Genomic DNA, 15,986 nt, shown 5'->3' with positions numbered 1-15,986 from the left:
GAAGAGGATGAGGAGGGGAGTTCACTGTGCATGACTGATCAGAAGCAGCACTGCAGCAGACAAACACGGTAACCACAGTGTTCTTACTTCAATACCACATTATCCATCCATCTTCCATAATTGACAGCCCATCCCAGGAAGCACAGGGCACAAGGCAGGGGACACCCCAGGCAGGCTGGCAGCCCATCGCAGGGCGCACACACACACACACACACACACACACACACACACACACACACACACACACACACACACACACACACACACACACACAGTACGGTCAGCAGCGGCCGGTGTGGTGACCAGCTCTCCACATGCCGAACCTCAAGGGGCTCCAGCAGCCGACAAACACACAGGCGTGAAGTAGGACAGCCCCAGAGGTCCTGCAGTGAACTGCAGCCTCAGGGAGGTAGCACCGAAAGCAACAGCTGAGGCCAGGCAAGGCATTGTGGGAAAAGTACAATGGGTCTTTCTGAGAGGGACTGGACAGTGCGTTTCATTTATTTAAAAAAAAAAAAAAAAAGCTGAGGGCAGCTTAAGGAGACTTTTCTGAAATAACATGAGCCTCCCCCCCCACCCCCCGCCCCCCGCCCCGTGTGGGTGACGTAAAGCTTCCAGGACGTCACATGCATGAATGAGACTGCTGATAGCCCGGTGTCAGCAGAGCGTAGAATGCCTTTTAAAGCAGACGGGCGCGGGGGGGCTGTACTGGAGACGCTGGCTGCCGGGTTAATTCGGGAGTCAGAAGCAAAGCTCTGCCCCCCCCCCCCGTGCTGTGTACACGCTTCACCCCCCCGTGTTATTTTTAGCCCCACATTCCCAGCAGAGAATTTAATACGACTCCGACAGTGAGCAGCACTCGGAAACTGGAACGCTGAGGCCCTGAAAGGGCCGCCCAAGACCGGCACGACGACGGCGGGATTGTCACAGCGCGGGGGCCGGAGAGCGTCCTGAGGACACACACGCCACCGTCACTACACTCTCTAAGCACACGTACGTTCTCCTACACCCCTGTATCACAAAGTACCAAGAATGTATGTGAATAATTAAGCTAATAACAATAAAACATCCATTGTTTTTTTGTTGTGGAGGGGTAACTTACTGCTAATATTTTAAATGCTGTATTCAGTCAGATTAAGCGTCATGTACAGGCCGAAAAATTCACTGCCCCTTCAGTTTTACTGACATCAATTATCCCCGGGACGACCAATAAGATCCCTCCAACCTGGCTTTGCGGTTGACTCACTCAACCATTCAAAAGAGGGCCTATTTATAATTAGACTCGGGTTACTGTTTGGGACACCAGCCTTACAGATAAAGGGGGGGCCAGCACACAGGTCTTTAACCACCGGGCTACTTTACACACCCAAACAAAGGGTGCTGAAGGATCACAGTCAGAGCAGCTTTGGGGCGATTTCTCTTCCATACGATTGACGAGACTGGTTGGCGGAAGAAAAAAAAAGTCAAAAAGATGTAAAATCAGTATCGTCAGAGCTGTCGAGAGGAAAAACTCAGGCTGCGGAAATCTTAATACGTAAATTAACGGGTTTAACTGGGCCGTGTCCACCTGACCGCTTCTGCACTTTCAATATTGAACTTGAAAAAAAAAATCCTGATTTAAAGGCACCACCCATCTTGGACGCATCAAGCACAGCCTCCTGGAGCAAGCGTTTGCCAAACTCCCATCAGTAGATGACTCCAGGACAAACTGGCATTCCTGACATAGCCCAAGAAGTTGAGGAAAGAGAGAGAATAGAGGCACACCGTAAGACAGCGGCGGGACAGCACGCTACACCAGCTGAGGCTGCGTACGACAGGGTGGAGCAGCTGACATGGATTAACAGGCGAGCTTTTATCAGTGAATAACCGAACTGCCCCGAAGAGTTGGCTTGAATAGCACAAAACCTAGAAGAATTCAGAAGAGGGAGAAAAAAAAAAAAACGGAAATTGTGTCCGCAGCCTCACTCGATACGTGACAAATTTAATCAACATTATTGATTAAATTAAAATTGACAATAAAAAGTCTACCTAAGATGAAAAAAGTGCTACATCAAACTTTTAGGAGACAATTTGTCTGTCAGAAAATCAATCCCTCTGGCAGCCACTGGAGACCGGGAACCAGCACGCTCCCCCCCCACCCGGAAGCACAGGCCAGGGGGAGTACCTTGTCGAGGAGCAGGAAGTGTAGCTTTGCTTACAGAGAGCACACTTACGGTGTTTTTCCACTGCACAAGTCACTGTACTTTTGGTTAAAAAAATTCGGTACTTTCCCTTTGACTTCCGGTCGAGCACCAGGAGTTTCAAAGCAGCCGGGGTAGTTTTTGGTATTGGGACCTGCAGATGCATTTAATGTCTTCTGTTTATGCAAATGACCTTCCTCGGAAAGACAAAATACATCTGCTATCTAGTTACAAACCCTGAAAACAATGATAAATGATGTAGAAATAAATAGGCAGTAATAATGGACGCTTGGACAAATGAAGAGACTGGGTTAGAGTAACATCTTCAATTATAATACAGCACGGTATTGGTACAATTTCAAATATTGCACATTTGCAATGCAATTTTGTTGCAATGCATCAGATTTACAAAGCAAAAAAGACGTTAAAAATACATTTCTCACAAAGCCATCTAGGAATGATTTAAACAGAAAGAATGAAAACAACTGGCTCAATACACATGCAGAGCTCATGCAAAAGCAGCAACTAACATTTACATTGACTTTTAAAACGTATGCGAGATAAAATGATGAAAAGTAACTTGCTAAGTTTTGTTTCCTATAACAGATTAAAAACATGTTGGCAAAACTTCCGCTGTGCTATAGTGTCCGTACAGCATGAAATAAGCCTGATGGGAAACCAGCTCTCGGTCCTTGCGATGGTCGACTGCATGTGCATGACATGCGATATTAATACCAACATCGCACATGACCCAGCCATGCTCACTGCAGCCATTTTTCAAAATCGGTACAAGATATCATCTTAATGCGAGGCCGGGTATCATCATGGATGTGAACTTCCGGTGGGGTGGGTAGGTTGAAACCCACCTCTAATAATCAAACCTGGCCAATACAACTCCCCTGGACCCACCTAAATGGGTGGAGACCTCAACCACAACCCTGTTTCTCCCCCCCCCCCCCCCCGATGTTCACCCCAAAGTTATGCCTTTCGATATCATTCAGCGCCGGTACCAGTGTTTACACCAGTGAAACACAAACATGATTCATGGTACTTTTCTGTAATACGGTACCTGATGCAGTGGAGCTTCAGGGCAGAGACCTTCACTGCTGGCTTCCGGCTCGTGGTTAAAGCAGCAGAGCTCGAAGGGACTCAGACTTTGGGACGATCCAGGACTATTGATCAGACTCCAAGGTGCTTAAGCACCAATAACCGAAGAGCAAATTTCCAAAACTCACAGTTCATCGGATAAATTTGAGAACATTTGCGCGGAGCAAGTGACAGGGCTGCGCAATATTGGAAGATTTTCAATTATCAAAATGTGATTTTTGATTTGGGATAAATAGAACAGTATTTATATAGCAAAAAAGAAGTTGAAAATTTACCTCAAACAAAACTAGAACCAAACAAAACTGATCTACCAGAGAGTCCCTCGAGTAAGTGGGCGCGGATGCTGCGTGTTTTGTCAGCACAACACCTGCTTTTGTTCGATATTCACCCTAATGAATACAGAATATTTACATACAGCAGAAGATTAATGTCTTTCGGTGACCAGTTCCAGTTTCCTAATCTAAACCCAGCTGACTATTGCGATTGTGGTGATGTGACTTTTGTGTCTGCATGTAGTTCTGTTCAGTGAGTAATTTGGAAATTTAAGAACAATTCTTCATTGGACTACGTCCGGACTGAGCGAGTCGTGGTGAGAGTTTTATTCAAAACGATGCTTTATTTATTTATTTAATTTTTTTGAGCATGGTCATGCAGTCCTTGGGACGATGAAGGTTACGGGCCACGATCAAGATCCCACTCTGCAAACCACAGGATTTGAACCAGTGATCTTCTGATCGCTGGCACGGATCCCTAACCCACTGTGCCACACCCACCCCCCCCCATAACTACCATCCATCCTGCTGCATACGCTGCAGGAACCATCGATTTTATCGCCCAGTTCCTGGGACGTGTTCCGCGGGTATTACAGGGAACACTTCCTTTATCACCACGGCAACACACTTCTGTAAACACGCACGCGCTCCCCTGACGGCACCTCACATTAAAAGACCAGTTCGGATTTTCAGTACGAATGGGACACAGAATGGAAATGAGGCAAGATCTGAAGCACTTTGAGTAATTAATGATAGATTTACAGGTTTGGCACCGGCGTTGTAAAACGCGGTTAAAGTCTGGCTCTGGACAGCACCCCCCCTCCCCCCCCGGAGGGGCACACCGTCAAGCAGCAAACTCCAGTGCCACTGAGGCCAGGGTCAAGTGTGGGCCAGCAACACTGTGTGCAAACCCCATTTTTAAAAGGTCCCCAGGGCCCGGCAGCGCGCCATTGACGTGCCCTGAACGCTCTCGTAAATAGTGCCATTTGGAGACCATTCCCAGCCACTCCAGTGCTCATATTCCCTACCGTTTATGCAGGCCAAACCTCGAAAGCGCCTCCCGTTTATTACATCCACCTGGACTCGGACGTCCAGAACTGGGCCCAGAAGCTGCTAAACAAGTAAAAACTGTCGTCTTTTTTTCCCCACTATGCTTTGATTCTCCTTTAGTGCTTTTTCAGGCTATTGTTTTATTAATAAACACTGATTTCCAGGAATGCCCTGAACAAACGTTCCACCGAAGGTAGTCTCCTTCAATGCTCATATTGTATTACCAGAATCAATAGGGCCAAACGCACAATAGACGGCTGTTCTCTACTAGTTCAGGAGACTTAGTCAAACCTGACTGTATTAGAGGCTGGAGGGGGGAGAGACAGCATTTTCTAAAACACTCAAAAGCTACAACTACACAGCATGGACACTGACAGTGCATGAGAAGGCGATTTCTGGAGCGTTACAGAAAAAGCAAGATGTTTAAGAGAGAAAAAATTTTATTCCAAGCAGAGCTCCACGTGAGCAATAAAAAGAAAGAAAGCAAGAAGGGAAGGAGTCACCTACATTTTACATTTTGTAACCCCTGCTGGTTACACAGCACAAGCGCTGCAGTTTTAAGTTCTCCTTCCGCTTTCCTCTGGACACCAAAAACCAGAACATCACCACTAACCAAAGAAAATCAATACAGAGATATCAGCTTCTAACCCCCGCGGAGGCTTGAGAGCGAATGCAGCTCGCGCCGAGCCTGGGCCATCTGCATGCGGATTCTGCAGAGCTTTGGCATTCGGGTGATTTGCACAGATGCAGTCTTCATTAATAATAATTTGTAGTCTGATGACCAACATCAAAACCATCAAAAACGGCACAGGAAAGGCCGGTTACAATGGCTTTAAAACCGTATTTGGTACAGGCCTCTAAAATATACCTGAAAATGATTTGTTTTCTACACTCATTTCATTATTCAGTTTAGAGAAGTTTTAGCATGTTTTACCGCTGTAATTAATCATGCCAGGCTACAGGCCTTCTGGCAGTGCCTGATAAATAACTGGAAGCCATTTTGGAGACAAAAGGTTCAGTCTCTAGTCATATGACGGACCCTATAGCACACTGAGGGCTTCAGACAGATGTGGGCCTTGCTATTCAAGGGAAAAACAAAATAAAAAAAAAAAAACGATAACAGAAGTAAGCGTTCAAAGGACCCGACAGCGCCTACAGAGTCCTTAGAGAACTCAATCCAGAGCAGATCTAGCGGCGTTTCAGTTTGAAAGTAAAAAATAAACGCAAAAAAAGCTAAACAAATTCGTTTTTTGAAATGGCAGGCTAACACCATTGTGTTGTACTGGTCAGTTATTAAAAACCAGCTCACTTAAATGCTGACTTCATGTAAAGTTGCAGTCGAGTATTAATGCAATACTGCAATTGCTAATGTTACTGGCGCACGTTGCCCAGACTGCTACATTTAATGTGACCAGGGGGGAGGGGTGGGGGGGGTTTGTCAGTTGCGACTACCACTGCAGTCAGTAGACAGTGCACTAAAACCCCACCCCACCCCCACACCTACAGGGTGGGCCACTTCAAACACATTCCACAATCAGTGGTATTTTCCCACAATTCCCCGATTGCTGCAGAGTGCCTTAGTATTCCATGCAGCACAAAAAAACCCCACACAGACGCACACACAGCTTAAACGCCATGTTAAGGCAACGTCCATGTCACATTTTATCAGGAAGCTTTCAAACACATTCCCTGGGGTCTTCACACCCAGGACATGCTCGTCAATGTTTTGTTGTTGGAGTGCACTCCTGCTTTCAGAGGTGGGCCCCCCCGCACGCAGCGGCCGGTCGGGCGGAGCGCGGCACTCGGGCCCCCCCGCAGGCAGCGGCCGACCTCACTCAGCATTCAGCCTCAATGGCTGCATTCTGGCCACAGCGTCCATCCTAGAGGACGGTTTTTTTTTCCCCATTCCCGATCTGTAAAGAACCCTTTTCTGCCTTCCTCACAGACGCCGATTCACAGAGGGGGCCCGACTTCCCATTCGCTACATTTAAAAAAAAAAAAAAGTAAATAAATACATTTCTCCTCACTCTCTTCCCTCCCCTTACACACTCACAACCATCTCCTGAAACACTGTGTCGGGTTTCAGCTGTAATACGTCTTTAAAAATGCACTCCATGGAGTTCACAGCGTCAAACTGAACGCAAAACTGTCGCCATACCAACCGCAACATGGTTAGTAACTGGACTAAAAGGTCCCAATGTTCACTCCCTTATGCTGCCGTGACAATCCACCTGGGCAGATGTCAGTATTAACTACATAAATTGTAAAACGGCTAACTTTACACACAACAGCATGAATTTCACAAACAATACATATAAATAAAAAACAAAAATAAATATTGACGAAACCCTTCCCTGGCAAGATATCACGCTTTTCCATTCTTTAATTACACGCAAGAACAAACACTCAACTAAGTAAAAGCCTTAACACAAACCACTGTTTATTGTAGTTATCGACCACAGTTAATTTTAATATGTTAATATTAACTATTAATAGTGAGAAATCTAAGGAGGGCTAATGGAGACACAAAGCCAAACCATGATGTAATTATTAAACGCTTTCAGTTCAGACCCGAACATGCATGCAAGTAATTTTACCCTTAACAAACTACTCAGAGCAGCATAAGATATGTACTTACACAGACAAGGCAGTCTATGAGCATAACACACATTCAATAATTTAATCATCTAGAGGTTTGATTCACAACAAAAATACATTCTAATTACACATTATAATTTGACTTGTAAATATTCATTCTGGAGAGTATAAATTAAGAAGAGGAGAAGCTGGGGGGCTGCAAGGGGAGAGCAAGTCAGCGACGGTCCACCTGAGTCGACCTCTTCTAATCCTCCTTTATAATCGGTCTCCAGCCTGCATTTCCTACGAGAGCAAAGCGACCAACAGCATAAATACAAACACTAACTAAGTAAAGATAAATAGTGTTCTGTGGAGAGACAGCCCCCTCTCTCCGCTCTTCCACAGTGGGGAGCAGGTCAGGTTTATTTGCAATTCACCGTGATGCGTTTTTGCTGTGCTGAGAAAAAAAATGAGAGAGAGAGAGAGAGGGAGAGAGATCTGCAAGGCGCGTTCGGCCAATGTGGGAAGCCTCCTGTTAGCGGCTCATGAATTTTAACTCCCATATAAAAGCGCGAGGCCACACAGTTACCTCACACAGCACTTCCATAAATTTAACTGCTCCTCGGCGCCCCCTCTCATCACCGTGACATCTTAATCCCGCTCACGATTTTGTTTTGACGGCCAAGGGATTTACGCTCGTCAGCACAAGGAGTGGAACGGACGACGACAATCGTAAACAAACAGCTCAGTAGACTCTACTCATGTTTGGGGTTCAAATGAAAAAGAAAAAGAAAAAAGTTTCTTAACATAGATATCTGCCATCACAGTCAAAGTGCTTGGGGTCCATGCAGCATCCAAAACCGAAAAATCTAAAAAGTTCTGCGTTATTCATGTTACACTCTACCTGTTACACATCTTATGCAGTCCCGTAAAACCTTCAAAGCAGATCCTGATAGGCCGATACAATTACACTCCATCATACACATATTTTTGAAACGGGATAGGTTTTACCTAACAAGTTCAGTTGCCATTGGAAGTCAATGGCATCAATATCATTCAATCTTCGCCTGAGGTAACTGACCCACAAAAATACTCAGCTACTTCAATGACCCATCTACGCAAGATGAAGATGATGAGGATGATGAGGATGATGATGACAACAATAACAAGGTTATACCCAGCAGCTCTGGCCCATATACCTCAGGTAGTATAAATAGTGCAGCAATCGCTAAACAAAGCAGAGCTTAAAATTCGTGTTAATACATTTAGCCTCTTTAGAGGGCCAGGCCACCTCCTTCCCGAAGCTCATCTTCTGAGAGATGCATGTAGGTGCCAGGACAACTCCTGTTACCGCTGACTGAACTCACCACGAACATGCATGGCGTCCCGCTCTCCAGTTACACTGGGCAGGATATCGCATCATACACGGCCCAAAGCGGGCACATCCCATTGGTGCGTTTATCGCCTGAGTGTAGAACCCGCCTGTCCATGGGAGGTCAACACAGCCCATCATCGTCACGACTTACAAACCAGCGTGGCCACTCTTACAAATCAGGTCAGCAACACAACAAAACGACACCAAGTACATAAACCCTTGTGTCCAGCCGCCCTGTTTCGCACTGTTAAGCTGGAGAAACTTTATTTCATATACTTGTATATGGATAGTATGACAATTACGATTCATTTGACTTGAATAATTACGAATGCAAACAATCACAACACATTAACGAAAGCGTGCAAGATCAAAAAATAAAAATAAATAATAATAATAATCCAAGGACAGCACCTGAAACTCGAACCCACCCGATGAGTCTCACGGTACGACCCACCGCTGTAAGACATGCCAGCAAATTCTGCAGTCTCCCTGTCCACAGCCCAGGACCGAAAAACAAATTACTAACTGATGAGCAACAGAAAGGAGGAGTGGCTGAAGAGGAGGGGCAGGGGAAGGAAAAAGGAAAAGCACAGCTAATCGCGGGAGGCCCCCGACCGCAGCCGATCTCAGCTCACAAGCCATTATGCTCAGAAGCAGCACGATGAGTGCAGTGGCTTAGAGACACTGCGCTTCAATTAAAGCTCCACCAAGCTTAACGGTCACATTAGGATCTACCACAGCGCCCAGACCCCCACAATGGGCTCTCCGCTGGCATCGCGGGCACCAAACTGAAAGGCAGCCAAGTGTAAGGCGGCCGGGCAAAAATGTAAGAAAAAAAAGCAAACCTCAGTGAAAAGTGGGGGGGGGGCATTGAGTGCGTTCTGCAGACTGACCTTTTCCATTCAGAAAACAGACTGTAAAGACATTTGAAATGAATGGCCCTCGATATTATACATCCAAAAACGCAGGTTAAACCATGTCACACCGCTTGAAAACCAGGAGGAGCGATGACAACCCTCAAACGAACAGGACTGACCTCTGCTTCCGAGTCAATCAGCATCTCTTAACACGTCTGCAGTGCCGCAGTTCACATTGTGTGGCAAATACAGTGATACGGCTCAATTTATAACAGAACCCCTAACTGGCCATAACACATTTTAAATCTGTAATCATACTTTGGCAATATAAATAACAATTATGTGCCCCCCCCCCCCACATGGGACTTTGTATAGCAGCAGGTGGAAAACTGCCCATTGAATATTATCAATGTTAAATTAAATATCCGAGCAGGAAAAATAAACTAGACATTAAAGCGACCGCACCAGACCCTGAAGAGAGATGATGTTATGAATTCAGATTACACAAGTTAAAATGGCTTTGGGATTCAGTTAGCAGAATAGTTTAACTCACCCTTTCCTGTACAAAGCAACCAATCAGATCTCATGAAAATCCACATTGTTTTCTGATTGGTCACCTCACATACACAGACAAACATCTAATTAAAAAGCAGTGGAAAACATTCTACTTCTGGGTGACCAAAACGCCTGGTGTCAACAAACACATGCACATTTTTTTTTACCATTTCTGACAAAAATCATGTGAAATGGAAAAAAAGAAAAGTCAAAGTGCTGAAAAACATTTGAAAACGAAAACAGTCTGAAAATTGATGCCATAACAGACGCCCCCTTAACATTTTTTTAGATGCAGACTCCAGACGCATATACAATTAACAAATCAGAATATGTCAAACTAAAAAAAAGTGACGATATGATCACTAGCTGAGGCCAGACACACTAAAATTACCAACAACCAACTGGTACTACATGAAAAAGAAATCCAGCGAGATGGACTGGCTTTCTTCAATGTTTTACACGGCTCCTCTCGCAGCTGAATGATTGAAAATATAGCTGGCTGGTATATGTGTGCGTGCAAACATCTTCCCGTGTTCAGCCGCTGATCCATAGCCACTTACGGCTCAGACACACACCTGCGCAACATTTCACATACAAGAGGCAGAAATAACAAGCACATTGAAAGTAATGCTCACGGTACAGGTTTAATCATAAAAATCAGCCATGCTCCCTGTGGTTTAATGCTAGCTGGAAACAGGTCTAATGATAATTCAAACCGATTTGCAGATTACGGAACCGTAAAGTGTGGTAACAATATATTGAGCAAGGAGTCCATACTTACAAAGAAAACATTAATGCGGTTTATGTGGGTAAGCGCTCATGAAGTTTAACAAAGTATACAAAATGAATTCATTTTCAAATAGTCTAAAGTTAATTGACTCTCCCACTTACAGACTCTTAGTCACTACCAAGCGTAATTCAGACAAAAACAAACACTCTTCAGATTATTGTTCATTACTGGTGACCGCTTTAAGGGCTATTCTATTGTCTATCCAAAGCATTATTGCACCCAGGTCATCAAAGTTTTGTTAGGAATGCCACGTAAGAATGAGTTTTATACCAAAAACGCACCACCCTTAAGTACTGCTGGACAATTCATGTGCATCCGTGAATTATGTGTGTATAGATTATTGAGATTATCATGATCATACAATTTAAAATATTTCAAATAACATGATGGTACAAAACCTAAGAAGAAACAGCCAGCCAGCCAGCCATAAGTGCTTCCATTGATTGGTGAGAAAACTGATATTTACTGTGTCGACGTTACAGGGATTCCCTCTACAAAATGTAAAACACGTCGTTAAATTTGACGCTACTGTAACCAAATAAAGCGCCCATCCCATGCCATGCCATGCCATCCCATGCCATGCCAGGCAGCAGCCCTAAGGAAGCACGCGTTAGCAGGCGGCTAGCAGGCTAGCGGGGCTGCAGCGCGAGGGAGAGCGCGCGGCTTAATGCAGCAGAGATGCGGAGGGGGAATCGGGTAAAAAGCTGTTTACATGCCGTCCAGGCAGGATTGGGAAGAGGCCTCGGTGTGCAAACGGATCCCGCAATTTTCGCTTTAGTCACACTGCATCAGACCACCCCAGCTCAGTAATCACAACTAATCTAACCTTCAGGCTGACGTAAATACACAAGGCCCCGTAGCTTAATATTACATGCATGCGTGCCTGGGTGCGCGTTTCTGGCTGCTGCCTGCAAAAATATGATCACCACAGCTTAATAAGAATCCTATCATGAAATCGTGCCAAAAATACATTTGCATTTCAATCACAATAGCTTTCCAGAAGATAATAAATTCACACGGATATCAGTGACGAGACAACACACCAAGCAATACATTATTAGAAATATATTTGGTTATTGTTTCTCATTTTCCCCAATACGAACTGCCGCAGCAAGCGAGAACCAAAACGTGACTTTTAGCCCTGCTGTGGAAAATAATGTATTATCCGAGTACTTACTTTCTCCATTCGTCAGCCCGCAATTGCATAGGACGTGGATAAAAGCGACCAAAACAATCGCCGAAGTCCCCATCTGCATCTTGAATCCGATTATGTCCTTAGCGTTTGTTATCCACGGAAACGTAGACACCGTAACCTATATAAATACTTAAAGTTCAATTCACACTTGAGTTTTGTATACCTGGCTAATTAATTATACAAAGTACGTTTGATTAAAAATGACGCGATCTGTCACCTATCCCCCACCCCCCAGAAAAAAGGGGCCGAGGAGTCCAACGTGGTTGTTTGCAATATTCCCAGCGCCTCAACTTCTCATCTCCGGCAGAATAAATCCTGCATTAAATGGCGAGACCCCGGGTTCCGGCGACGCTGAACAGTCCCATATTCAAATCAGTTATAAGGCGTCGTCTTCCACTTTAATCTGTTAAAGTTTGTTTGACAAAATCCTTCTGGAGTCGACAAAAAAGAAACCCCACACCGCCAGTAAGGAGGTGCTCGAAGGGGTGGCGGTGTCTCGCTCATGCGCTCCTTCCCAGCCGAATCCTCCTCTATAATAATGATCCCAATTTCATTCAACAATTCGGGAGACAACGCACATCCATGCAATTATTCAGAATATCTCGGAAAACCTGCGTTATAATGTTATTCAGTCTTGCTTTTCTTTCGAAATCCCCAGTACGCCGAACAAAGGTAGAATGCATTTAATTTAATTCCACAGGTCGCCGTTTTTTAGCTTTCTCCTTGGTTTGCATATCACATGAAGTTATTCCACGGTACAGATCGCCAAGGAAAAAAAATAAGCACACGATAGGAAGTCCTTAGAGTCGGCTAAGGGGGGAAATATCCCGCAAATGCCTTTCCTTTTCGGTTTAATGCTAACTCAAGTCATTCGCTAGGGTGCCGCAGTAATACGAAGGGGGAAAGATCAGCACGAGAAATCCAATCGTGGATCACTTAAAAATAAAATTAAAAAGGTACAGCCTCCGACGCAGTGCCTCGAAATCGGAAAAGTCCAAGGAGCATAATCTGTTTCATTGGGATTAGCCAGAAAACTAATCCCAGTCCGGAAGGTGTCTTGATGTTTCGGTTTTTGTTTTAGGAAATATCTCCAATGTACGATAAATAGCCTGCAATCGACAGCGCGACACTATTAAAAGCGAAAAAGTTATATACCGACTGTCTATGGTTCCTCACTCTCAGGTTCCCCCCCTTTCCGTCTCTTTCTGTCTCTATCCACCAGTAAACAAGTACTGCCAGTCAGCTGGGTCAGATGAAGGGTGTCATGGAAAGTGTGGAGTGGACTCCTAAATGGGAGCAATGGAAATCCGGGGACAGTATGTCTGTATATGGCATACAAATCTCCGCACATCTAACTCTCAGCGACCTCAAATTACTACTATAAAAAATAATTTACCCCTTAAAGGATTTAATTACCCCCCCCCAAACCCATCAATAATAATGTTAGCAACAAAAATGTTTAAACAGTGCTTTATCCTACAATAATGCAATACTCCATTTAAATACAAAAACGTCGTGATTGTAAATACCAGAGAAGTTACTGCTATTTTTCATTACTGACAGGGACAATTTGTTTGCATTTTCTCTGTAGTTCGTAGCTGTATATTTAATTTGTATTTTGTTGTATGAAGAACGTCATGGAATTATAGGATTACATTGCATTTGTAAAAAAAAAAAAAAAAAAAAACGACGTAGTCTTAACTTTTGACATTTAAAAGCACTTTGCTCTAATTTAAATATTTTTTCCGCTTCTACTAAATCGTGTGAATACAAAAATATGGCACGCAATACAAGTCTTAAGTAGCATGTATTTTCTCATATATACATATATAAGCAATCAGAATTGCTTAAAATTATCATTTTGTTTTACGCGCCTTTCTGGGATTAAAGGGAGAATCATTTGCAGCCACAGAGGTTTCCCAGTGGGATTATAGTCCGGCGGCCGATCGCACCGTCGAAAACGAGTGACTCCCCCCCTTGTTTCACTAACACCCCCCATTGATAAAAGGCGCTGCGAGCAGGAACGGTGTTGCTGTTGGATCCCCGAGAAAACAGAGCGGAGGCGCGGTCTGCTAGCGGACAATGAGATGACATCTGGCTGGAGGTTTTCATTTTTCACATCATGTTGTGTAATGTAGGCCTACACTCAGTGGCCAATTTATTAGCTACACCTGCTTGCTAATGCAAACAGTTTGCCACCCTAAACAGCAACTGAATACAACCAGCAAGCTAAGCCCTACAAGACGCCTAATCTAAACGGTTTTGAGCATATGATTGTTGGTGTGATTCCCGGTGGCTCCGGCATCCCAGAAACAGCTTCCCACCTGGGAATTTCATTTAGTACAGTGCCTGGAGATTACAAAAAAATAAAATAATAATAAAAAATGGTGTGACAAGCAAAAAACATGAATGGCAAGTAAATATCACTTTTGTGACAAAAGACACCTTGTTAATGAGAGAGGAGAACAGCTAACAGGAAGACTAAATGCAAAATATCAGCCCAATTCTGCAGTGGTAAAACTGTTTACCTATATTTAAAAATAAGCTCTGTCATTTCTATCCACCATATTAAGTCTCATTTATTGTAACAAACACAAGTGCTGTTTGTTCATGGCTACCAAAACAATACAGTTATTTCACAACGCACCAGAATGTTGTGTAGGTAATAAAAAGTAACACTATTAAACACTGCTGAATTACTATTGTTTAGTATAAAGTACAAATGCCCCAGGACTGATGTATGGTATGGATTAATACACAGGGTGGAATGTAAACATGCCTTGTACTTTCCCTGTTTGTGTTTCACCACAGCCTTGTATGTTTGCATTATGTCATTCATAAAACAGGAAATTCCTACTGCATTCAGTGGGATACTGCAGCCAAATGGATAAACCTACGCATGTTTTGCACCATACGCAGAGAGCGGCAGCTCTTCACTCCGCTCTTCCTTTGAAATGTATCTTTTTAAAAATCTACGCCCAGTAATGCTTCCTGAGAATGCCTGCCCCCAGCCGATACACATTTCAGGGCCAGAACCGGCGACGCAGACACAGCGATAAAGGCACACAGCGCAGTCTGAGCTCCTGGGCCAACTCCCAGAATGCAGTGCAGCTGCAGCTGACCGCAGTGCTCCAGTTCAGGTTCATATGCTGTGTAGCTAACTGAAAACTGTGCCCTGGTGCTTATTTACCAGGAAGCTAATGGTAGGCAATAAGGGCATGAAAGAAGAGGCTCTAAGCCATATTCTGTCTCTCGGTACCCTCTGTGAGGCTGCAGTCTAACAGGAGCAAAATTACGACACAAAAATCAAGTTTTGAAAGGATTTCCTTCAAGAAGCTAAGGACACACATCAGGGCTGTTTTCTCATTCTCATGGAACTTGATTGAAGGAATACGAAAAATCAAGAGGGGGATTTCAAATAACTGGAATAGTTTATCATACAGTGGTCACAAAGGCTTGGGACACTTGCTTGTTTCAGCAAAAATATTGCACATTTATTGGTTTTTATAACAAAATCAATGTTTTATCATTCAGCAAAAAAAAAAAACACATTAGAAACCATCAGTAGCTTTAAGTAAAACACTCCAAATAGTAAAACTGAAACACAAATTCTAGTTCCAAAAAAGCTGTTCTGAATTACAAAGTCCATTGACAAGCAGTCTCACTGGGAGCTTTTTAATTAATAACACCTTTTCAACAACATAAAGCACCAAATATCTGAGTTTAGTGTCCCTTTGGAAGCCAATGACTACAACTGAAATTAATAGCAAAATGGCAAGAAGAGAACTGAGAGTCAGTCAAAAATACTACACTTAAGAAAATGTCTGTGCGGAAGATATGTGCGGATGTGTTACACACTGCTTATCAATGGACTTTTGTTATGAAACTAATAAATTTGCAACATTGCCACAGAATTAAGCAAAGCATCCCAAGACTATCTGTGAGCCTGTATTCCTAAAGGAATACAGGAAAAACACAGTATTGCATGCTCTTGTATTACAGGCATGATCGAACTTCTAACAACAGAC

General features: G+C 43.9%; 1 protein-coding gene across 1 annotated transcript in view; it reads right to left on the bottom strand.

Annotated features, from left to right (window-relative positions):
• The window catches only part of LOC125708532 (insulin receptor-like), a 65,344-nt gene extending 52,159 nt beyond the window's left edge, over positions 1-13,185 (bottom strand). The window contains exon 1 of the mRNA XM_048976117.1: positions 11,941-13,185. Coding sequence (XP_048832074.1) covers positions 11,941-12,019 — 79 coding nt within the window. The 5' untranslated portion in view covers positions 12,020-13,185. The remainder of the gene's footprint in view (positions 1-11,940) is intronic.
• Positions 13,186-15,986: the final 2,801 nt, after the last annotated feature.

The sequence above is a fragment of the Brienomyrus brachyistius genome, chromosome 15 (genome assembly GCF_023856365.1).
Source record: "Brienomyrus brachyistius isolate T26 chromosome 15, BBRACH_0.4, whole genome shotgun sequence".
Taxonomy (NCBI): domain Eukaryota; kingdom Metazoa; phylum Chordata; class Actinopteri; order Osteoglossiformes; family Mormyridae; genus Brienomyrus; species Brienomyrus brachyistius.
Note: the sequence above shows the minus strand (reverse complement) of the source record. Positions and strands in the feature narration are given on the sequence as shown.